The sequence below is a fragment of the Egretta garzetta genome, unplaced genomic scaffold, assembly GCF_000687185.1.
Source record: "Egretta garzetta isolate BGI_Z169 unplaced genomic scaffold, ASM68718v1 scaffold234, whole genome shotgun sequence".
Classification (NCBI taxonomy): Eukaryota; Metazoa; Chordata; class Aves; order Pelecaniformes; family Ardeidae; genus Egretta; species Egretta garzetta.
Window position 1 is genome coordinate 1,436,910 of NW_009259528.1, and position 23,970 is coordinate 1,460,879.

Below are 23,970 nucleotides of genomic sequence, written 5' to 3' on the forward strand. Positions count from 1 at the left end.
TGGAGGCCCCATCCCTGGGAACATTGCAGGCCAGGTTGGCCGGGGCTGTGAGCAACCTGATGTGGTTCAAGGTGTCCCTGCTCCTGCAGGGGGGTTGGGCTGGGTTACCTCTGGGGGTCCCTTCCAACCCAAACCATTCTGTGATTTACACCAAGAAATTGCCTCCAATTCACAGCTCTACCTATTTCCTCATCAGTTGGAACCAAACTTCAGACTGCCCCACAACTGGGCACATCTTTTCGAAGAGGCTGGGGACCACTCATGCAATACTAACAGAAGCTAAAAGTTTCCAGTATTTTCCTTTGTCACCTGTGGAACGGCTGAACACCAGTTCAATGTGCCCCCAGGTAATAGCGAGGAGCCAACGCTGCCGTTATGGGTTAACATTTCATTTCCTGCTACAGCAGCACACTGTGGTTAGCAATGACCTTGTCATTGCAGAGGAGGCGATATTTATTAATTAACAAAACAAGAGAAAGATCCCAAGTCTCCTTGAACTTTTCCTTTTTTAAAATGAGAACGTGCTCATAAAGAGGATGGGCTTGCTAAAAAAAAAATAAAAAAATCTCTTTATATTCATCCGAGGTTCACTTCACATCTGGTCTTCGCTGTTCCGTAGCGCTACTAATTATAATCTGTTAATTAAGAAATGAAAGTGCTGCCATTGCCTGTCTGGAAGAAATGGAAACTTCTGGATCAAGTACTTGCTCTGGAGTTCAACGAAGAGGTGGTCTGGGTGGAGCCATCAGACAAGAGAAATAAGAGCTCGGGAAAGGAGCACTCAAACCAGCTGATTTCCTTTTCCCAAGCACGTGATTTATTGCTGGAGACGTGGCTGTTTCGCCAGCACTAAGCAGAATGAGACCAAAGTCAGCATCAAAAACCTCAACCAACTGTGCAAACGGCCACAGCCCCTTCTGGGCAACCATGCGGGAAGTCTCGCGTGCCCGCACCCCTTCCTTCATCACCTCGCTGTGCCCAGCACCCTCCGGGCTGTCACTTGGCCGGAGAGGGGCAGGGGAGGTGGCAGCTCAGGCACCATCACTGCTGACAACCGCCCCGTGCGTCGGGTTCGGCGCCTGTACCCCCCTCGGCTTCGGAGACCCAGCAAGATCCAGCTGGCTGCCAACCGCCCCGCAGGGAGACGCAGCAAGAAGAGCATCAGCAGCAGCGTCCTTCCCTGGCAGCAAAAGGTCAAGCGGGCCCAGAGGTGGCCTGGCCATCTACAATTAAATGTCTGCATGTTACAGGCCTTTGATTCTTTCTGATTTTCGCCTCTTCACACTTTGCATTTTTGTGGAACAAGCAAACACTGCTTGGTTTGGAAAACACTTCAGCAGGTGCTGCTGCTGTCAGCTCTCTCAAAGTCATATTTAATATCCATGACAAGGACAGACAAGGATCCAAGAAGACAAGGATCCACATTGCTAATGCAGCTAACCTCTGCGGCTTCAGAACAGCGATGCTGGCTGGGAGCCTGCTGTAGCGCGGTGGAGGCAGCTAGGCTGGCATCTAAGGATGCACTAGGGGGAGATCTGGACTCTGGGAGTCCTGGTGGAGGACAAGTTGGCCATGAGCCAGCAGGGTGCCCTTGGTGCCAAGAAGGCCAATGGCATCCTGGGGCGCATTATGAGGAGTGTGGCCAGCAGGGCGAGGGAGGTTCTCCTCCCGCTCTACTCTGCCCTGGTGAGACCCCACCTGGAGCACTGTGTCCAGTTCTGGGCTCCCCGGCTCAAGAAGGATGAGGAACTCCTGGAGAGAGTCCAGAGGAGAGCAACAAGGATGATGGAGGGACTGGAGCATCTCCCCTACGAGGAAAGGCTGAATGAACGGGAGGAAGAACTTGTTGACTGTGAGGGTGCCCGGGCCCTGGCCCATGCTGCCCAGGGGGGCTGTGGAGTCTCCTTCTCTGGAGATATTCAAAGCCCCCCTGGATGAAGTCCTGCGTAACATGCTCTAGGAGAACCTGCTTGAGCAGGGGGGTTGGACTATATGATCTCCCAAGGTCCCTTCCAACCCTTGCCGTTCTGTGATTCTGTGTGGGAGCTGCAGCGTACCAGGGTCGCCAGGGGATGGTGATGTGCAAGGAGCTCTAGGCATGGATCGCCTGGCCCTCATTAACTACGCTAACGGCCTGCAAGCCCCTGGGGTGGCACCTTCCACGCTGCTGGACCCGATCACGCAGACCTGCTGGCTGGTGCTGCTCTGCTTCTACCAGGGCGTGAGAGCACGGAGGAGGAACGTCCTAAAGTACGCTACACCCGGGCTGCTGGGCCCGACTCGCTGCTTCCCACCACAAGAGCTGGCTGGCTGCAGCAGATGTCGTTCTGGCGTACTTTAGCGGTCATCTATCTCGGTCGTTAGGAAGGAACTCTGTTTTATCACTTGCTTGTCATAAAGCAACTGCTCCATGCTGTGTTTTATGGATCTCGGAGCTCCCAGCTTCCCTTCGCTGCTTTGTATGTACAGCGCAGCAGCATTTAGAAGCCTCCAGTATCATTTATGATCTAAACAAAGAAGGGGGGGGGTGGGAATAATAGAATTTTGGAGGTGGGAAGGGACCCCCAGAGGTCACCCAGCCCAACTCCCCTGCAGGAGCAGGGACACCTTGAACCACATCAGGTTGCTCACAGCCCCGGCCAACCTGGCCTGGAATGGTCCCAGGGATGGGGCCTCCACCCCCTCTCTGGGCAACCCCTGCCAGGGTTTCACTGGAAGAGACTAATTCATTTGCCCCAAATTACGGAATAACACAGAGGGAGAGCCAGTGAACCAAACGCAAATCCCCGACTGTCACCTACTTGACTCCTGCCTCCTGCAGAAGCCACCTTAGGCCGAGGACAGCAATCAGCCGCGGGCTGAGCAGGACCGCAGGCGGAGAGGCCAGCGCGCCGCCGTACTGTGACGGAGCAGAGGGCTTGGGGCAGAGCTGCACTTCCATCTCCCGAGCTGCCCGACGCGGCCCTGCCTTTTTGCTCATGGTCCCCTCTCTCCCGTTCTTTCGCTTTTATTCCTGATTTGTAATATGTGCTGCAACCGCGCAGGCAGCTTTGTTCTGTACAACTGTTCAGCTGTGACCTTCTTCTAAATACACAGGCATGAAGTTTGTAAACCAGCTAGGAAACAACGCTAGAATCATCCAGATGATGATAATTATGCAGGCAAAGATCAATACTAACCCACTCCAAAGCCGCTAATTCTCAATCCTTCAGAAATTCCAGCATCCACGTCCGACAGTTTATCACTCTGCAAGCAGCACCATTACTCTGTGCTGACATCTCCCCTAAAGCTATTCTATGTCAACTGAAAAATAAGGTTATATGAGACCTGCCAGCTTCAGCTTGCATCACTGTCAAGAAACCGAACACCAAGTGCAGTTTGCAGAGTGTGCCGATCCCTGAAAGCCTTAGGAATCGAAACCAGTCCCGCTCCAAAATGTTTGAGGGAGTCTCAGCTGAATCAGAAAGTTCTGGGGCCATTTTCATTTCATTTCCGACGCTGAAGAAAAGGCATAACTGCCTCTGCAGTTACCCCAAAAGATTTTAAGAGTTTTTTTCATGACAGTGTGCATCAAGGAATTTACCAGGAATGGAGTAATGCTGTTTCTTTGGAACGGGAAACTGGGCTGTTGACCTGAGGAGGTCGCAAGGGTCAGGAGATAACATGGGCCATTCAGTTGTCACCTAAGAGTACCAGGGCGATGAGCCACCTTTGATTGTAAGCTTTCTTCGTTGTAGTGAAATAAAGTTCCCATCTCCTGGGATAAAACTGGAGCTCGAGGTGGCCTCAGGACGTGCGAGCTCAGCCCATTTTTCAGAAGGCAACGCACCCTTGGGCAGCGCTCCTGAACCTTACAGTCCCTTCCCACCGTCCCACCAGCAACGACGCTGCCCTGGCTGCCGGGGGAACTGCAAGACGCCTCTCCTGCATCGCAGTGGTGGCCCAGGCTGTGCTCCAAGGGCTCCTGAGGCTGGAGGCGGGCTGGGTTTGGTGGGCTGGCACTGTGGCTGCAGCGGAGCCTCCCCAAAACACGCTGCTCGGGATCACCAGGTAAGGTTCGAGGACCAGCTCCGTGGAATATTCAGAATAAAGTTATAAAAGGAAGAGGAATCAAAGCGCATTGCTAAGCGTGCCCCAAGCAGCGCAGAGGCTCTTCAGCGGCTCCGGCCCCTGCCTGGCTCCTGAGGGCTGGTAAACGAGCTTTTCTGATTTACCCCAAAGGGGGAGCACCTTGGAAAGGGCTCCCACCATCTTGTTTTCATCTCTATCTGCTGAACATGGCGACACATTTATTTTTTTCCTCACAGCTATGGATATAGGACTTGTTCCCTTTTTTCCTGAAAACACCAGCACGGAAGGTCAAGTCTATTACAGAAAGGCTTTAAATATTATTCAGCGAGTGCATGCACTGACACGGTGTCTGAAATTACAGTAACAAATGGGAACACTTATTTAAAGGACTGCTTTTTGCTGCGTTACCTAAATTACACTCCATCCACCTGAAGGTACCTAATAAAATAGAGTGAGCGGCAGGAGTAACCTCTCGCAAGAAAAACCCTTCAGCAAAGGATTACCATCTGCGCCACCATTAAATGCAAAGTTTACCATTTGCACTGCTCCTTCTGATTTCATATTTGTTTCAGGACTAAACACAAAATCAGTAGAGGACTGGTGGTATTTTGCTATTTTTCATTTCTCCAAGGAATCGCTTTGCAAGGCTAATGCTCCGTCGTGAGGAGGAAAAGCAGCCGGCACACCGCGAATTTGTGTCTCAACTCCTTGAAACAGCTGAGCAACTGCTCTCATTGGGGTCTACTGAAGCCAACAATCCCACGTTCAGTTTCTGTTTTCTGACTTCCTGCAGTACTTTGCTTTGAAAATAAATGTCCCAGCCCCGTTATATCCCGATACTGGTTATGGTGCTACGCTGGAATCAAGAGCACATACTGCAGCAAGGCTGTGCCCTCTCGATATCGGGACGCTGGCTGCATTGAGCCTGTCCCATCATACAGATGCCAAACTGTTTATGAACACGTTCTCTGTAACAAAATTTAACGAACTAATCAGACTGGGCACTACTTTTATTTTTTTTTTTATTTTTTTATTTTTTTACTTAATTTAAGAAAATGGGGTTGATTTTATTAAATTATCAGAGGGTAAACTCTATCAAATCAGGACTCTGTAGTGATAGCAACTATCATCTGCACTTCTAATGTCAAAGAGGCCGCATCCGAATTATCTCTTGTCCCACATGAATGGTGCACAGGATCAAAACACGCTCAAATGGACAGGAAGAAACTTAACCCAGAGCCCTGGGGATCCCAGCTACAATTTCAACGCACGAATTTTTTTTGCTTATCCACAACTGACATTTTCAACAGCTTGTGAACCAAACCTTCAACCAAACCTCTCCTTGCCCTCATTGTCACCTACAGCCCAGATCTTTTCAGCTGGAGACACCCTGCTAAGGGGGTGATGTTGCCCCGCTATCTGATACGCTGAGGGAACGGCTGGCTGCCAAGTGACTTGTGGCTAAGAGGAAGAAGCAACTCTAAAGTACTCTGCCACCCTCACTGTGCCAAACGGGAGGGCTGCAAAGACGTCCTGCACGTCACTTCACACGGTCCTGCCTTCTGGTGGACTTGAGCGCTGGCTGCTCTCTCCTCAGAGCAGCATCCAATTTATTTCCTCATGAAGAGTTAACATCAGTAACTACCTTAGCGGCTCTAGGTACACAAGGTTTTTGGTGCTTTGGTTCAAACCTTGTGTTTTATTTCCTACCATGAGCCAAATCAAACAGCAGAAAGGTACAAAAGTTGAGGTGTATGCAGGGTGCTTCACTTCCATGCTGGCAACAGATCGTTTTCATCGCCCACGTATCTCAGGCCAGCATTCAAACAGGAGCTTATTTCAACTTAAAAAATACCAGCTATAATGCAAACCAGCAAATGCTTTACCTGTATTCATCCTGCGTAAACCGTGGGATTACTGAAGGCTGCAGTACAGCAATCTCTACCGTAGTGGTGTTGAACTTCACAGGATCCCCATCATCATACGCAATGACCACGAGCTACAAACAACACAGAAAATCACTCTCTTAGTGTAGGCAAGGACATTTTTTGATGCTGACTCCCAACAATACTTCTTGTATTTTCAGGGTCTTACAAGTCGGATGAGATTTCCTGCCACTACAAATCGTACATTGTATAGGAACAAAGCCCAGAGGAGAAAGGTGACGGCCGTCCACAAGTTGAACCCCCTGCTAGAAAATGTACAGAAACACAGTAAACTGGAATTCAAATACAAGTCTTCTACAAATACCTCTCCAATCCTCAAGCACATTTTTCAGGGGATTCCCTTCACATCTGATCACAGGCTGCCCTCATGCAGAGCTCCAGAATCAATTCCAACTTCTTTAACGGTCTAGAGTTTAATTCTACATTTACGCAGTGGAGTAACCGTTATTGAAGAACCACCCAGAACTCCCAATAAAACAGAGAAAGTGCTAGGCAAGAGTTCTGTGTTGCTGGCATTAATGTTTAAAACTGAGGTCTGGTATCAAAACAAAAAAAAGCAACATTACCTCCAAAAGAATCCTCTTAGAAAAGAGATTTTTGGTGTGCTAAAACACAGACAAGAGCAGCAGACCGTCTGCAAAGGTGGCCTGTTATAAATCTTCTCCTTATCTGAGCTTTACTCAGGCCTGTTTGTTTACTCTGTGCTTGGCTGCTGGTTCACCTGCTTCATATAATTTCAGGTGAATCTGAAATAGGTTCACCTGCTTCATGTAATGTAAGCTATCTGCTCGCAAAGGGATGAGAGACCGGCCCACAGAACATGGAGTAAGGGACAGTTTTCCAGTCTCCTCTCTCTCTAACATTTGTCCTTATTTCAGGAGGACACTGGATGGAGCAGGTCACCATCTCATTCTCTCAAAGGCTTTTCAACTGATTTCAAGCTATTCTCAGAAAAGGTCGGTGAAGAGACAGCTTAAAACCAAAGATGACATTTTTTTCAGCCAATATGTTAGGGAACTCACCAGTGCCAGGCATGGCAATTGGGGAAAGTACGAGTATGTTAAAAATTGCCTGGAAAAATTCACAGAAGATCCAGTGCAGATACAAGCCCAATGGCCTAGATGCAAATACCAATGCAAAGTCTCCACACCACTGATTTCTGGAGTCTCTTCTGTGCTTCTTCCCTAAAACCCATCTGTATTTTCTGAAAAGTAACACTCTGCTAAATTTACCATCGGTCTGCCCTAATATAGAGCAGTCTTCATATAGAAACGTAGCTCCGTGCCCACCTGCGCATCACCTGCGTGTTACGTGGCCACAGCTTCAGAAAGCAGCCACACAAAATAATTAATGGGAAGTAAAAATAAAAGTGCAACAGCAGAAAAGCTACGCTACGGTGATGTGAACCAAGAGGTAATTCTCTTCCCCTTTGAGTTTTACCTCGGTAGTTAAAAACTGAGAAGAACTCAGATTAGCGCTGTCCTAAGTTCCTAAAACTGACAGCATTTCAACGCTACTGGAGCTCACGGTCACGCTTGATGGGCTCTCAGAAGTGGACAACAGTGGACAGCTTTACTCCTTAGAATGGAAAAGTATGCAAACAAACCTCTCTTTGAGCCTCATTTCAAAAACAAGTAACTGAAAGAAGAAACCTTAATGACCATGCAGAATGTGGGCAGTTTCCAAGTAGGGAAATTACATATAAACCCTCACATCTGACAGATACATTTTGGGTTTTGTTTACTGACACACTTTAATTTTCATTTTTAACCACCCCCTCCACTCACGGATTTAGGAGGGGAGATCTGTCCCAATGATTTTGATTAAAATCATAACTTACTCCACACTAACTACACTTGAGGCTCTCCAGGAACAGTAACTTAAGTCTCCTTAAAGCCAGTGGTTTTGGATTACAGCACTTGTGAACAGGAGGTCCCAAACTACCCAACTGCACGAGATATCTTGCCGTTCTTGCAAAGTTCTCACAAAATTCCTACGCTGACAGCCCTGGTGAAAACAGAGATCAGCAAGGTAACTTTCAAACACCGAGGTTTCCGTCAGTCACCTCCCTGTTTCTTCTGCCCTCCTACCGGCAGCAATCGCATCCATTCAAGACGTTTCCGAAATCAAAGAGGCACGAAACACATCCCAGGAAGAAATTAAGGACGTCAAGAAACAAACAAAATAAAATGTCCCATCTTTCTCCGCAATGTAAAGCAACACAGAGGAACGTGAAGGGAAAAGGAATTCCATCAAACGCAGGCAACGTTTCCTGACCGTGCACGTCTCCGCGAGCTCCTACCTTGAACACCGTACTTGGCTCTTCGTTCAGGTTTACTCGGGTTACTACACGTCCTGAGTTTTCATCCACGTCAAAAATGCTGGCGCTGTAAGGAAACTGGACGACATCTACCTTGTATCGCACTCGACTTGCCGGCGTGCCCTGTAAGGCAAGAACAAGGCGCCTGGCGTATTTTTGTATTCTTTACACACCTGGTGAAGTTGGTAAAGGATTAAAATGCAACATTAGTAAACATCACGAACAAAGCTCGCAGTTTCCCTTCCTCAGAACTGGGTTTGTTACTAAGCGTTCCCCCTGCTTCCCCCCCAGAATACCTTACGGTGATGTCCAAGAGGTCCAGTAAGAAAAATGACCAGAGGTTTGGAAAGATGAGCGCTGAAAACCCCACCTACCTAAATCCAGACAGAAGCAGCAGTCTGTTTTATAACTATGGACATTTTTAAGTAACAGAAGACGGGCACAGCTTAGGGTTGGCTAATACACCTTTCAAAAATATTTTAACATGTTATAAAAACTCCTTGGAAGTTGAAGAAACTTCTAAATACTCTAAAACCTCCAACGCTTACTCAGCTTGTCCTGCAAGTTACAGTGCCTTGTTGCTGAAGGTGGGAAGAAGAGGTGTGTGATCACGTTTTCGAAGTCAGACTATGGTTCTGCATCCAGGGCAGTCCAGCATTCACACTGCTTCTCTTTTAGGGGAAATGAAATGAAGACAGCACGGGTTGGCCTGGGCAAACCCGCCCTGCGGCCCAAATGGACTTTTTCCCACACAAATCAAACAGCAGCACCTGAAGGTTTTACTCTTCACCGAAGCTGAGCGATGAAGAACCAATCCATTTCAAACCCCTCATCTCTTAAGAGGTCAAACACGAGATGACAGGGCCTGCAGTGCTTCCATACTCCAACACATGCCCTTTCTATGGGCCGTACAGGTCTAGCAATTTTGGCACAACCACCTAAAAGCTCCCACCCACACCCTCCTGACCGATGGGGTGAGCCCGCCCCGCTCTGCCGGCTGAGAGGGACGCAAGCGCTTGCGTGAAGGGACCGGGTGCCTGCGGCCCTCCCCACCGGGACGCTGGGCATCGCCCCTGCCACCTACCGCCGGAGGTCAGAGCTGGCCCTCCGCACAACGCCGGGAGACAAAAAGGAGAACACATTGGTCACGTGGGTGGTAACAGAAAATCCCATACTGCCAACGGCCCCGTAATGAACCCTCCCCGCCGTTCAAACCCTCTTTCACTGATGAAGAACAAGCACAGGCAGCCCATGCACGTGCCACAAACTGTCTGCACGCGTATGCACCCACAAATACCAAAATAAAAGAGGAATCAGAAGGGGCATTGCCAAAAGGCTCATGATAGATGAATTTTTCAGATGAGTAACTCAGCATTTTCTAATAGCAAGCTATTTACCTGATTAAACTGCTTTAACACTAACTGCCTAAATAAATAACGTTTATTGTGAAGAATGAAGTTTCTTAAAGTACCCGTAATATCCCAGTGATCCCATTCCAGAGGACTCCAGAGGACATGCAGTAAGGCCATGCCTGCCAGCACAGCCTGAGGCAGCCCCCGCCACGCCACTCACCACAGTCCTGCCGCTGCCTGGTAGCACCGCAGGCTCTGCTGCAACAGCCGCTTTCCCACCTGCACCCGGCAGAGCTTCTCCAGTAGCGGCACGATGGTTCCTGGCACCCATCTAACTTAAAAGCAGCAGACACTTCTGGCAGGAATCCAGCCGCTTTTGGGACGAGAGAAACCCTACCATGGCCTGTTTGCAGAGGATGCCTGGGAGTCATCGCATTTTCCCATCCACAGCCAGTGCGGGCAGCAGCCCACTGTTCTCAGAGATTAAAAGGTGATGCAGCAGCAGTTGCTAAAGCCAAGAAGCCAGAACGAATATGAACCATGTACTAAAGAGCTGTAAGGGGCATCAAAGAAGGGGTTTAAAGCAAAGAAAGGGGGGGGGTTTGCACACTGATGTCTGAATACCGGTTTTTCAGCAGCCCAAAGCCTGTGTTACCTGGATATGTAGACACCTGGGACATTCCGCAAAATTCAAGCTAGGTTATTTGCTAAATATCACAGAATCGCAGAATCCCAGCCTGGCAGGGGCTGGCAGGGCCCTCGGGAGCTCACCCAGTGCCCCCCCCCTGCCCAAGCAGGCTCACCCAGAGCAGGGGGCACAGGACAGCGGCCAGGCGGGGGTTGAAGATCTCCAGAGAAGGAGACTCCACAGCCCCCCCGGGGCGCCGCGGCCCTCACAGTCAACAAGTTCTTCCTCCCGTTCAACTGGAACCTCTTCTGCTTCAGGTTGTGCCCATGGCCCCTTGTCCTGGCGCTGGGCACCACTGGGAAGAGTCTGGCTCTGTCCTCGTGACCCCCAGCCTTGAGATACTTGTAGGTGTTGATGAGATCCCCTCTCAGCCTTCTCTTCTCCAGGCTGACCAAGCCCAGCTCCCTCAGCCTTTCCTCCTAGGGGAGATGCTCCAGGCCCCCCATCATCCTTGTTGCCCTCCTCTGGACTCTCTCTAGGAGTTCCTCATCCTCCTTGAACCGGGGAGCCCAGAACTGGTAGATTCAGAGAAGCGCTCAGGTCCTATCACCAGTACAATCTCAGTTTCTTAATGCTTCCAAGTCTAGACCTCAGATTAGTTTTTGACCTTTACATTGTATTTAAACAGACAAAATACCAGAGCCCGCAGCTTCGTTAACAGCCTGCATTCAGTGCTGAGGTATTAAAGCAGCTCTGCTGTTACTGAGAATATACCCGGTGTTCCACAGCAGCTAACCACAGCGCAACGGGAAGGTCACTTCTGCAAACAGCACCAGGAGCAGCTCAGAAGTGGTTTAAGCTCACGAAGTCACACGGACATCTTGTTGGTGCAACAAGAGTGTGCTGGAATGCTCAGGCAAGACACAGAGGCAAACTAAACACTTTACTGGAGTGGGTTTAGCACAGGCACCATCATGCAAACGTATGCTACGGAGCTGTGTAACACTGTGTTGGATTTTGCCACGTTAACTTCTGAGGAGGAGGACTATTCAATGAATAAACCACACTTCAACGTGAGAAAAGTGACCCTTCGCTGAAGAATATTTATTTGAATTAAAACTTATAGGTAGCCTGTAAGAACTTAATCGGTGGTATCAACTTTACAGCTGTGAAAAGAACAAGGCCACTTAAGTCTAATACTAAAAGAGTAAGGCAGAGGACACGGCAGCCGAGGCACCTCGGCCGCCCTCCCCATGAGCGCCGGCGTCCCTGGCAGGGACGGTCCCCGAGGCTGGGGGCAGGCCCGCCCAGCGGCTCCTCTGGATGACTTTGCCCGCCCCCCCGATGAGGCCGTTGCCCCTGAGCCCTCCAAGGCAAGGCAGCCCGGGCAGGGTTTGTTGGCCGGGACGCCCCACCGGTGCCGCCAGCCAGCCAGCGCCGTGCGCTACTCGGAACTGCTCTGCCAGGCGCATTTTGGCGCTCAGTGAAGTAATATGGGAAAGACCACGTTAGCGGTAAAAAGCACTTTATGGGACCACGCATACTGAAGAGCGCAAATCCTTGGAAAAAAGAGAAATTTCAAAGATCACAGCATCCCAGAGGTGATTATACAGCATCCCCCTGGCACTCTCCGACTCAGTCATCCTTCTTCAACGTTATAATTAAGAGGAAATTACCTGCTGAAATCCACTCTATTTGGTTTCAGAGTAATGGTCCTCACATTTGCTTGGAAGATTAAAAGCTATCATCATCATTAGACCCGCGCACGCTAGGTAATTTGTTATTAAATAAACAAAAATCTCATCGGATTATTGTTCCTGATGTAACTATCAAGGACACTTTCCTCCCGTCATTTCTGAAAAGAACAAAACCGGGATTTATTTTGTATTTACTACATTTTGGCACCAATGAAATTAGTGAAATCTCCAGAGAGGTTTCCCAGGGAAATCTATTTAGAAGCGGGTTTTAATTATCTCAAATATTAATCATCTTTTGCCTCTGTTCTAAATTAATTTAGACGCATTCCTGTGTCTAGAGCAAAACTCGAATATAGCAATGATATTTGCAAATAAACCACAGAGCAAGGATTGTACTGGGCAGGAACCACGTTCATTCTCTTAAACCAAAGTCTTCCTGAGAGTTCACGACTAACACGAAACTTAGATCTACAGCTCATCCAGCTTCCATTATTTCTTTTATTGCTGCCTAATTCCTTCCGTTTCCATTTGCTCCGGGGGAACGACATTCATTGGGGGCACAGCTGACAGGCACAGATGCGTCCCCGACGTTTGCCTTGGATGGCCAGGCTGCGGGGGCCTGGGCAACGGGGCCGCGGAGGTGCCCGTCTGCAGTGCCGAGAGCTCCCGCCCGGCACAGATGGGTTGCAGAGGAATTGTAAGGCAATAAAGCCAGGGAAAACGGTGAGAAGTGTAACACAGACGTAACTTCTCTATGCTTTCACCTCTGCAAGCAATTCGGAAGGAAGCCAGCAGTCGTTACCTCCACTATCCACATGGGTAACAGACGTGCAAACCCAGACTGGCCTGGTCCAGGGAAGAGTGGGAGAAAATGCATTTCACCTTCATTTGCCGTCTGCTCGTGAAGGTCCCGGGTGGGCCTCCGGGAAATGACCTGGATTTTGCCCCTAAGTACTAGCATGGAGTAGTGGCATAAGCAATACAGCCTCATTTACCGAGACTCTTTGTGCTCAATGCCACTTTCTTATAAAATCTCTTACAAAAAACCAGAATAGAATCAAATCAAATCGCTTTGGTTGGAAAAGACCTTTAAGATCATCAAGTCCAACCTTTAACCTAACCCTGCCATCCCACCACTAAACCATGTACGTAAGCACCTCATCTATCCTTCTTTTAAATCCCCCCAGGGCTGGGGACTCGACCCCTTCCCTGGGCAGCCCCTTCCAGCCCCTGACAGCCCCAAGGGGAAGGAATTGTTCCCCATGGCCAACCTCACCCTGCCCTGGCACAACTTGAGGCCGGTGCCCCTCGTCCCATCGCCCCTTCCCTGGGAGCAGAGCCCGACCCCCCCGGCTCCCCCCTCCTCTCAGGCAGTTGTAGGGAGCGATGAGGGCTCCCCTCAGCCTCCTCTGCTCCAGGCTGAACCCCCCCAGCTCCCCCAGCCGCTCCTCATAAGACTTGTGCTCCAGAACCCTCACCAGCTGACCCAAATCAAAAAACTTCTGAGGGTATTCTAAATAAAACATGAAACTGGTAAGGATTTTAATAAATTATCTCCATCTGTAGCGTTCAACACAAATTGCAATGATTTGCACTGTGAAGAGTTCACCAAGGCAAATTCTGTAAACTTAATTCTATGAAAACAGTTGGGAAGCGACACTAAAACCAAAACGTACCGGTGGCCGCACATGTTCTTTGTAACACGCTCAAAGTAAAGCGACCATTGAAGCTGGGGCAGACCACAGAGCAGGCAAATGATTGTGGTGGGTCTTACGCCAGCTACGGGTTGTGAATGGTGCACTCGCATATTCACCACAAATTCAGGGATATAAACCCTAAAATTTGAAGGATTTTTTTCTTTAGCGTGTAACTCAACAAGAGGGCCTGACATTCTGAATTGCTAAATCTGGAAATTCTGAATTATTGACGATAACAAGCCGAACACAGAAAGAACATGAACTTTGAAAGTGGTGAGATGAAATTACTTCAAGAACTCATTGAATTTGCAGCGAGCTTCCCGTATACAAATCTCCAGCAGACACTATGAAATCCAGCAGTAATAGTTTTTAAAAGATCAAGCCCTGGACTGCCTGAGAATGCTTTTGTCTCCAATTAAATATCTGTGAAATCTCTAATTAAATATCTGTTCTCATCGTACTTTCACTGGGCGCCTGTGAAACAGTCAGGACAATTACTCTCCGTGTGACAAAAGGGCTCCATTGAACAAAAACCTTACAAAGTGTTACAAGATTGGCTAAACCATTAAATTGGATGTTCTGGAGCTCTGGAAGCCGTCTGCTCATTAAAATTAGTGTTCTGCATCTGCTTCTATTGACATTTCAAACCAACAAAATCAGAATATGCAGGGGAATTGCCCACAGAAGACATATTCCAGCTTTTACCGTGATAAACCATGCAAAAAAAAGGCAAAAACCACAGAAAAAAGGCAAAAGCAAACACCTCGAGTTATATTAATCCTGGGAAAGTTCACCTTCTGATAAGCAAAGCATGCAAACTACGTGTCTATCAAACAGCTCGTGGCGCTCTCCTTTCACAGCACTGGGAGGGTTAAGAGCTTTGAGAACAGAGACGTGATCATCGGGTGTCTTCCACCAGCACGCCACCTCGATAAAGCATAAACTGCTCGCAATGAAGAGAACTCTTGTGCTCTCCAAGGATGACCTTGGGTGGCCTTGAACGCATAGGCACGGGTACCGCCATCTGTACAGACCTGCAAAAATGCTGAACACATCACAGGGAGCCCCTTTGCCAGCAAAAAAGCAACCCCATTCAAACCCCTCCACATGCAATCGTCTCTTTTAAAACACGTTTGTAAACTTTGGTGCATAACCATAAATAAACCAGGGTTAAAGCCCCTTCTCATCACCAAAAGCTTCCCAGCCTTGAGACTGATCAAGTTTGACCTCTGAAGCTTCAAAAGCAAATCACTACTCTGCTGTGCATTTGGTTTCATCGTTCCACAGAGCCACAAGAGTCCTTTTACTTTCCTGTTTCTTGCTCCCAAAGTGGCCGTCCCTGCCATTTTAATTCAGACTAGACATTATCTTGCATAGGAAACAAAGACACCGTGACTTTTTTTTTTTTTTTGTGGCCACGTACAATATGCATTAGCATTTATTTTTATGTTTAAGTTAATCATAGAATCACAGAATGTTTTGGGTGGGAAGGGACCCCCAGAAGTCACTCAGCCCAACCCCCCTGCAGGAGCAGGGACACCTTGAACCACATCAGGTTGCTCACAGCCCCGGCCAACCTGGCCTGGAATGGTCCCAGGGATGGGGCCTCCACCCCCTCTCGGGGCAACCCCTGCCAGGCTTTCACCACCCTCACTGCAAAGAATTTCTTCCTTAGATCCAGTCTAAACCTCCCCTGCTTCAGTGTAAAACCATCCCCCCTTGTCCTGTCCCAGCTGGCCCTACTAAAAAGATTGTCCCTATCTTTCCTATAGCAAACCCAAGACAGAGGATGGAAGAGCAGCAAGAGGGGGGCAGTTCAAAAGCAGTCGCAGCTGTGTCTCCGCACCGCTGCCGAGGGCAGGCGTGGTGATGCACCCGGGTGGCCCAAGCGGTGGCCAGATGCCGGTTCCACGTGTTTTCACCTGCCACTCCTCAAGCATCTTATGAAGCTCTGCTTTGGGGCAGGCCACTTGTGTTTGCAAAACTGAGGATTTTGCTGTTACTACAGTACACCAGTCATTCAAAAAGACATGAAGCTGTACTCAAGTTTCTCCTTGGCAGCCATGACCATGGCTCTAGTCTGTTACCATCCTTCCTTCCCCCTGGCTCCCTTGGCCCGTTTTTGTTGCTTTCTGCTTAGCATTTTCTAACCCTTTCCACGCAGCGGGTCTGGAACTGGATGTGAACTCCTCTGGGAGAGACAGGGTGAGCAACGATAGGATGCGCTAAGCAATTTGAGAAGTCAGATACCATATAACTGTTTTAAAACTGCAGAAAAATACACTGCGGATTGTTCCAAGAAAGCACAGGACAGTAATGTTGATTTATGATATTCCATGGAACACAGGCAAATCACAATTTACCAGGTTTCAATTAAATTAGACTGGTTTTACCACATGTATAAGTAACTCCTGAAACATAATTTATATTCTCACCACTGCAAAAAAGTGAATTGAAACTGGAAAAGAAAGGGAAGGAGAGGAGAAACTGGTAAGAACTTTAACTGACATTTGCTCAAGACAGCCCTTCAAATCCTGCTCTGGCCTTTAGTGAAAAGCACTGATTTCTATGTTTTAATTGACATTTCACTGAGGACCTGAAGGAATAACTATCAGAGCTCTGTTATGCCTTCAGGCCAAGATTTTTTTGACCACTTTGAAATCCACAGGTCAAAATAAAACCATAACGAAACACCTACTTGGGAGCGTTTGAAGCTGGCATAGGTAATGTCTGTTTTGAATTGGTAACTGTTCGTAGCAACCAGAAATCCATGGATTCTTGCAACCAAACCAATCCTATCATTAACAGTCGCATTCTAATGACGGCTGAAGGTTCTAGGCATCAGGTTTGTATAGGTTTGTCTTACATTAAGAAGATTGCACATCTTCATCCCGGCTCAGCCATTCACACGTACGCACACTCGTACGTGCCAGATACACTGAGCTGCAAATAATTTACTGCACGGAGATTTGATGGGGGGAGTTTTGTAAAGAAGAACAAGATAACCTTTAATGCGCCTCTCCAATAAATTAATCAACCAATACTTCGTTTAGGAGTAAAACCTCACTCTTCACCCTTGTGACAGCTTGTGGAAGCGTATCATAGTCACTCATGGCACTTCCATATCTATATGCTGTAAGTTTCTAAATCACTCCAGAAACACTCTGCTACTGTAAGCCCCAAACCTCTACACCACAAGTCTCTTCCAACCTCTCATCTTTCACCTATGCTATTTTTGTACCTGTGCCACCATCATTGGCCATTTAATGCTCGCATTTGGATTTGTGACTTGTCCTTTAGAAGTCAAAAGCCACAGGTAAATGATCTTTTCTCAGGTACATCACTGAACGAGCACTTCCACAGTCGCAAAGTAACGCAGTAGGTAAAATACCTGCATCCTTTGCTACAGATGATGATTTATTAAGGTTGACATCAGTGGTATGGAATTTTTTTGCCTACCACTTACATGCCCATCACTGCTGCTGTCACCTTTTCTGTTGAGGGACCAGGAGGAACAACCGGGCAACACCCCAATAGCCCCAGTCCAGCAGCTCAAAGGAGGAATGGGCTGAGGATGGGCTGAAATGGAGAGCCAAACTCCACTGACACCACTCAACACCGCCTTCCTATTTTCTGCAGAGAAATGACATGCAGGTGCTGAGCATTTCCATTTGTATTCTCACCCCATTCATATTCATTTGACAATGCAGAGCAAAGCTGGGATTTGCTGAGGACAGTGGGCGGTCTCTGAAGAGCCGATTAGGTCTAAACAGCTTTTATTGCAGACGATGGAAAAAATCTAACTTGACTTTTATTCTGGGCTGAGTTTAATGGTGACAGGGGAATGGTCTACGTTACTTGTAAAATGACAACAGGTAAATTCAGGCTTGGATACTTCAAATCAGTCAGACTCTTATTGGACCTGTCCTGATAATCAGGCATATTTTAAAGCCACAGTTATTTTCTTAATAGATACACATTTCTTTTCCTAAACTGGTAAAACAGATGTATCAGTACTGTGCAAATAAGATCCCACCAGGTTAAAAAACCCCAAAGAAACAACTAAAATATTGATGACGATAACCAAGAATATTCTTGCCCTTAAGGCAAGTTTAGGGGAAGGTACTCTTGCTGAACAGAGAAAAGGCTGTGTGGTTTTTAGAACAATTTCTGGTGAATTCGTATCATGTTCTTTGTGACACCACTTAACGTCAAAGCCAGCTCCAAACAAATATCGATTTGCCAGCAACACAAGACATCTAAACAGGTTGGCTCAGTCAGGAAAAGGAAACAAAGCCATTTATGCCTGATGGTTTTCACTACCACCTTCTTTATTTTAACAGTACAAACTACCAGCCATTAGTGTGAAATAAAATACCAACCTTCAAAAACGATTTTAAAAGCTTTCCTCCATAGCTGGCTAACTTCTATGAATATTGTAGTCATTAAATGCCTAAGGGTCGCTTCATTTTTAAGCCTTCATAAAAATCCAAGAGAGGCAACCAATGCTTTCGAAGAACACTACTGTAACATTACTGTCACGTGCAGTTATGCCGGTTATAATGGTGATAAACAGGATCCCACATGCCGTGATTTTGAGCTCTCTCATGCACGCGCTTTGGCTTCTCCATGGAAGGAGAAGCGATCCCCACATCTTTCAAACACCGAACGCTCCAGACCACATAGAAGAAATCCATATAAATACGTGAGGAAATCACAAGAAAGGAATCTGGGAGACGTAAGCACTTCCCGTTTTTATTCCACCACTCTCATAGCACCTAGAGAGGGTCGTTATTCCCTACTGCAAATGGCCCCCCAGCGTATCCGTCTGCTGTTATGAACTACCTTAAATGCCTCCCAGCTCAGTGATGCCCCACTGGCACCTATCACCCGCAGGGAATTTCCTTACCCCTGTGCGTTAGGACTTTCGACAAGGGGACAGAGGGGATCGCAGGACTGTCCTGGCAGAATCACTGCTTTAGTGCTTCTGTCCTTGGGGGGTAAATACTTCACTGCACATCACATTTAGCTAAGCTACCGCTGATTTGTGCCAAAGCCCTGCCATCAGTTTTTAATGTGCATGGCACATGCTCTCTGAACTCTTCCCCCCGAGGATTATTCTCCTTAATATGCCAAACACTAACAATTAAAAATTAAACCTGGCTGGCAGAACATCTTTGGCTTTTATTGTCCTCAGTGTATCATCTGGTCACCACTGTTCATCAACCCCTGATTACAAAAATTGGTATTACCCTTCAGACTAGCTAGCAAGTCAAAAATATCTGCCCAGTTCTGTCAATCAAGGGCTTCGCCAGGGAACAGCGGCAAAAGCCAGCAGCAGAAATAAACTTTATCCCCCCAACAGGCGCACTCTGATCCAACACTGCACATCCAGTAGGGCTGGCTGGGGAGCCGCGCCGTTCCACGTCACCCCGTGGTGTCTCCGGCTGGAAACGCACAACAACTGCGAAATCAGGAAGGCGACTGTCGCATGAAGTTGTGGTTCGGCTCCTCTGTAAGCTGCAGGGCTGTGCCAGGGACAGGCATGGCTTCCCCTCCTGCCTACTCCTCTTACTCATCTACACTGTGAGGTCAGATAAAGAGCTTTCCAAAAATCTTCCTGACAGAAAGGAGCTGTATCATAGAATCATGGAATGGTTTGGGTGGGAAGGGACCCCCAGAGGTCACCCAGCCCAACCCCCCTGCAGGAGCAGGGACACCTTGAACCACATCAGGTTGCTCACAGCCCCGGCCAACCGGGCCTGGAATGGTCCCAGGGATGGGGCCTCCACCCCCTCTCGGGGCAACCCCTGCCAGGGTTTCACCACCCTCACTGCAAAGAATTTCTGCCTTAGATCCAGTCTAAACCTCCCCTGCTTCAGTTTCAAGCCCTCCCCCCTTGTCCTGTCCCAGCTGGCCCTACTAAAAAGCTTGTCCCCCCCTTTCCTCTGGGCCCCCTTGAAGCCCTGACCGGCCGCACTCAGCTCTGCCCGCAGCCTTCTCTTCTCCAGGCTGAACAAGCCAAGCTCACTACCATTGCTTTGCCAGCTGCAGGAGCAATCGCTGCAAATGCAGCCTCTGTCCCCGAACGACAAAGGACAGGCTGACATAAAACCGCGTACGACTTACCGCTCTGTGCAGCTCCTAACAACCACCTGCGCTGTCGAGAGAGTTAGGTCACTTATGAGGGGTAAAGATTTTTGCCTCTTGGGTGCAGAAGATTAATAGAACTTTCTTGCTTACCGGAGGATCTTGATCCTCAGCTGAAACGGTGGTGATAACGGTGCCCTTGACTGCATCAGGAGCAACCATTCCCCTGTAGAGGTTTTTGCTAAATACTGGAGAGTAATCATTCATATCCTGCAAAACATAATTAAGAGTTTAGTTCTGAAGTTCAAACAAAATCACAGATGCATTCACAATTGGGGTTTTTTTTTTTTCCTCTCCCAAACTCTACCCGATCACCCCCTCCTCCTTAGGAACTCTATTTGCCATTCACAGTCTCTCTCGGCTCTCAATTCCATTACCACCGCACAAAACTAGCCCATAAGGGGAAGCTGCCAAAGTTTCCAACAAATGCTCATGTGAGACGGATCAACGGCAGGAAATTCTGCGGGAAAACCACACAGCCTCGCAGGTAAACAAAGGTGACATTTCCCTGCCCCTGCCTCTCCAGCAGCGGGCCACCACATGGCTCTGCTCCTTTCCTAAGGGGAGTTGAGCTGCTGTTGCTTGGCAGATTTGTCACCTCTCCTAGGCAATGAATGAACGGAGGATATAATCCCGGATGAGTATCAACACCTCAGGAGAGGTTAAGACGGCGTTCTTCAGGCTGAGGCGCACGCTGTCAAAAGGAAGCTTCAAAGGCTCGAGTTAAGCCCGATGTCATTGGCACGGCAGCGTTTGCACGCACACGCGTATGCTTTCACACTTACGTGTGCGCAGCTATAGGTGTGTGCATACATCCATCGGTACCTCCCCGTGTGGAAGCTGTAACCTCACCCGAGCCCCGGGCGGGGGGGATTGCGCGAGCCGGGTGCCGCAGCCAGATGCGGGTGGCTCTCCGCGACGTGGTGCCCCACGCGCCAGGAGCCGCGGGCGCTTAGAAACTCAACCGGCATCACCGGTCGTTAGAAAGGCGTTCATTCTGACTGCCCTCAGTTGCCAGAAAGTATTTTTTTGGTAAAATTCTCTCACAGAGAGTTCCAGAAAATTATCTGTATGTTCCTTTAAAAAAATGAAACGTGCATCTGTAAGTCACAGTCTTTATTCTGCTAATCACATGGATTTCCAGTTTTTTTTCTGTAGAGCCACCTCCCTCGCTTGAATTCTACTGAGAGCAGATCTATTCACTTCTGCGTACGACCATGTCCGTTGTTTTGCGCGTATGGATAACGTGGATTAAATGTTGGGGGCTTTTGCAGAACAAATAAGAAGCATCGTGTGCCTTCAGCGTGCGAGAGGGACTTAACTGATCCACAAATGAAGAGCAGATTTTTTTTCCCCTTAAAGCAGAAGGCGGGCCTGAGCTCTGGGGGAACGCAGGTGCCCCCATCTCTTCGGTAACCCAGGTGCAGCTACTCCAAATTTACACAACGCTGCCTCTACCGACTGTCACAGCTCCCCATGCTCCACACGGAACACGCCGACATGGGCTGGCACCCTACATCACCCGCTCATTTAAAACATTCAGCCATACGGCATCGGAGGAAACGACGGTATGATAACCATGTATGATAACCATCTCTAGACACAACGATGACCGTTACGTGTCCGGGTAGTAAATGCCTGACTAATTAACGCATCTTGCTCTGCTGAAAGGTCTGCAATTCAAGTCTTCAAGGCACTGGAAATGTTTTTTCTATGGTTTACAGATTTTCAAAGAGACAACCGGATCATCAAAAAGTGACTACCAGGCAATTCAAACCAGGAGGGCATTCAAATGGAAACGTTCTGGAAAAACATCCAAACTCAAACATTAGCATTTTTGCATGGAATTGCAGGCACTGAATCTTATAATGATAATTTCTTGACTTGTTTGCAAGAAAATAATTTACTTCATCTGAGAATTTAATACCCAGGAGTATTTTACATAAACAATCTTGTTTCTCGTGACTCTTTGAAGCGACGTCGTGCTTATAAAATAACCGATCCCTGTTCCGTTTGGCTCCCTGAAACTCCGCTCCGGAGCAATGTATCCTTGTGGTGGAAAAACCAACATCCTACCGCCATCTCATGCTGTAAGACTCCACTCACGGCCATTCTACCGCAGAGACAAGATGGCGAATTCCTGTATTTGAAGCAGGCACGAAGTAGCTCTGAGTACAGAAATCCCAGGCATGTAGGGATGGGATAAATAAAAATCATCTCCAGTGTGATAGAGAAACGTGATGCAACACTACATGCATAGGTCTTACCACTGGGTAAATCAGGAACTGGTTTGGTTCGTAGGCCCTGAAAGTTTTCCAGTGGGATACAACTTTTTACGAAGCGCACGCACCCAGAGAAGGCACCTTCTGTCCTAGAGAGCTTCCGTGTGGGGTAGCGACACCATACTATTCTTAGAATCATAGAATCACAGAATGTTTTGGGTGGGAAGGGACCCCCAGAGGTCACCCAGCCCAACCCCCCTGCAGGAGCAGGGACACCTTGAACCACATCAGGTTGCTCACAGCCCCGGCCAACCTGGCCTGGAATGTTCCCAGGGATGGGGCCTCCACCCCCTCTCGGGGCAACCCCTGCCAGGCTGCTTCAGTTTCAAGCCATCCCCCCTTGTCCTGTCCCAGCTGGCCCTGCTAAAAAGCTTGTCCCCCCCTTTCCTCTGGGCCCCCTTGAAGCCCTGACCGGCCGCACTCAGCTCTGCCCGCAGCCTTCTCTTCTCCAGGCTGAACACCCCCAACTCTCCCAGCCTGGCCCCAGAGCAGAGGGGCTCCAGCCCTCAGATCATATTTGTATGCTTGTAACAACACATTTCTTTGCAGCTTCTGCTTCCCATGACCTGGGTGCTTAGGATCACCGGCACGAAGCAGGCAAAGTTTCTGGAATAACCCAGCAAGCCCAGTCTGCATCCACTCATTTATTTTGAGCCCATCTCTCGCTCTGCCCCTGCAAATCCACAGCCGTATCTGGTCTTTTTTCTTTGGCGTAGCAGCGAGAGATCACACCCTGCTGTTTGCTCGCTGTGGGGTGGGGAGAATCCCCGTGTGATGGTTTTTATCTCCTGAATACCTTTGTGTGACCTTAGCACCTGACAGTCTGTGACTTGAGGTATTAGAAAGCGTAATCCTGTTTAAGGATGATACACTGCATCCCCAGCTACGGAAAACGACTCGGTCATCCTGCTTAACGCACCTCTTTTTCAAGATACATGGATCAGTGCAAAATACCCAGGAATACAAAGCAAGGCATAAAGTCGGACTGAAAACCTCCTGCCTCTCTGCGTTATCTTTTCTCAAAGCCAAGCTTTATGCACGACCGTGCCTCATAACCTCAGCCGTGCCAACCGAGCAGGCACCGAGTGTCTCGGCCCTAACCAGACAGAACACCTCCGTGCGCTTTCCGTCCTGGCTCCTCTCCTCCTCAATCCTAAAGCAGCCACTAATTTTTTAGAGCAGACTTCAAGCTTAAATGTTTCCACGTCCACCAAGAGGAAAGCTCCCCCTAAGGATCACCAGAGGTTTCGTCCTGCAGGTGCCATAAGCACCATCCAGAGAGAGCGGGGCCGGCGTTCCAGGCAGGCGATCCCGTCTCACGGCCTCCTCGCAAATGCCTACGATGAGTAACTGCAGGAAGCAGAACGGGGAATTTTGCAGGCAGGTTTACATGAAAGACATGCAGATGACATGGAAATGGGCGTTTCTTTTTTTTTTTTTTTGGTTGAAATGACTCTTCTGGGCAATTCCCAACAGAGTAAGTAGAGATTGTGTTAGAGATGTGTTACAGAAATTCATACATTATCATCTCCCTCGGCTGGTAGACTTTCTCTTTACATATTATGAGCACTTAAAGGTACCAGAAAGGTCACAAAACCCTGGCAGGGGTTGCCCCGAGAGGGGGTGGAGGCCCCATCCCTGGGACCATTCCAGGCCAGGTTGGCCGGGGCTGTGAGCAACCTGATGTGGTTCAAGGTGTCCCTGCTCCTGCAGGGGGGTTGGGCTGGGTGACCTCTGGGGGTCCCTTCCCACCCAAACCATTCTGTGATTCTATGATTTTCTGGCAAAAAAGCACCACCACCAAGGATGGAATACAGTCTAGATCTG

General features: G+C 48.5%; 1 protein-coding gene across 1 annotated transcript in view; it reads right to left on the reverse strand.

The window, feature by feature from the left end:
• Positions 1-23,970, reverse strand: part of PCDH15 (protocadherin related 15) — a 326,536-nt gene that overhangs the window by 65,209 nt on the left and 237,357 nt on the right. The window contains exons 20-22 of the mRNA XM_009637544.2: positions 19,955-20,071; positions 8,320-8,460; positions 5,958-6,070 (exon numbers count right to left, since the gene is read on the reverse strand). Coding sequence (XP_009635839.1) covers positions 5,958-6,070; positions 8,320-8,460; positions 19,955-20,071 — 371 coding nt within the window. The remainder of the gene's footprint in view (positions 1-5,957; positions 6,071-8,319; positions 8,461-19,954; positions 20,072-23,970) is intronic.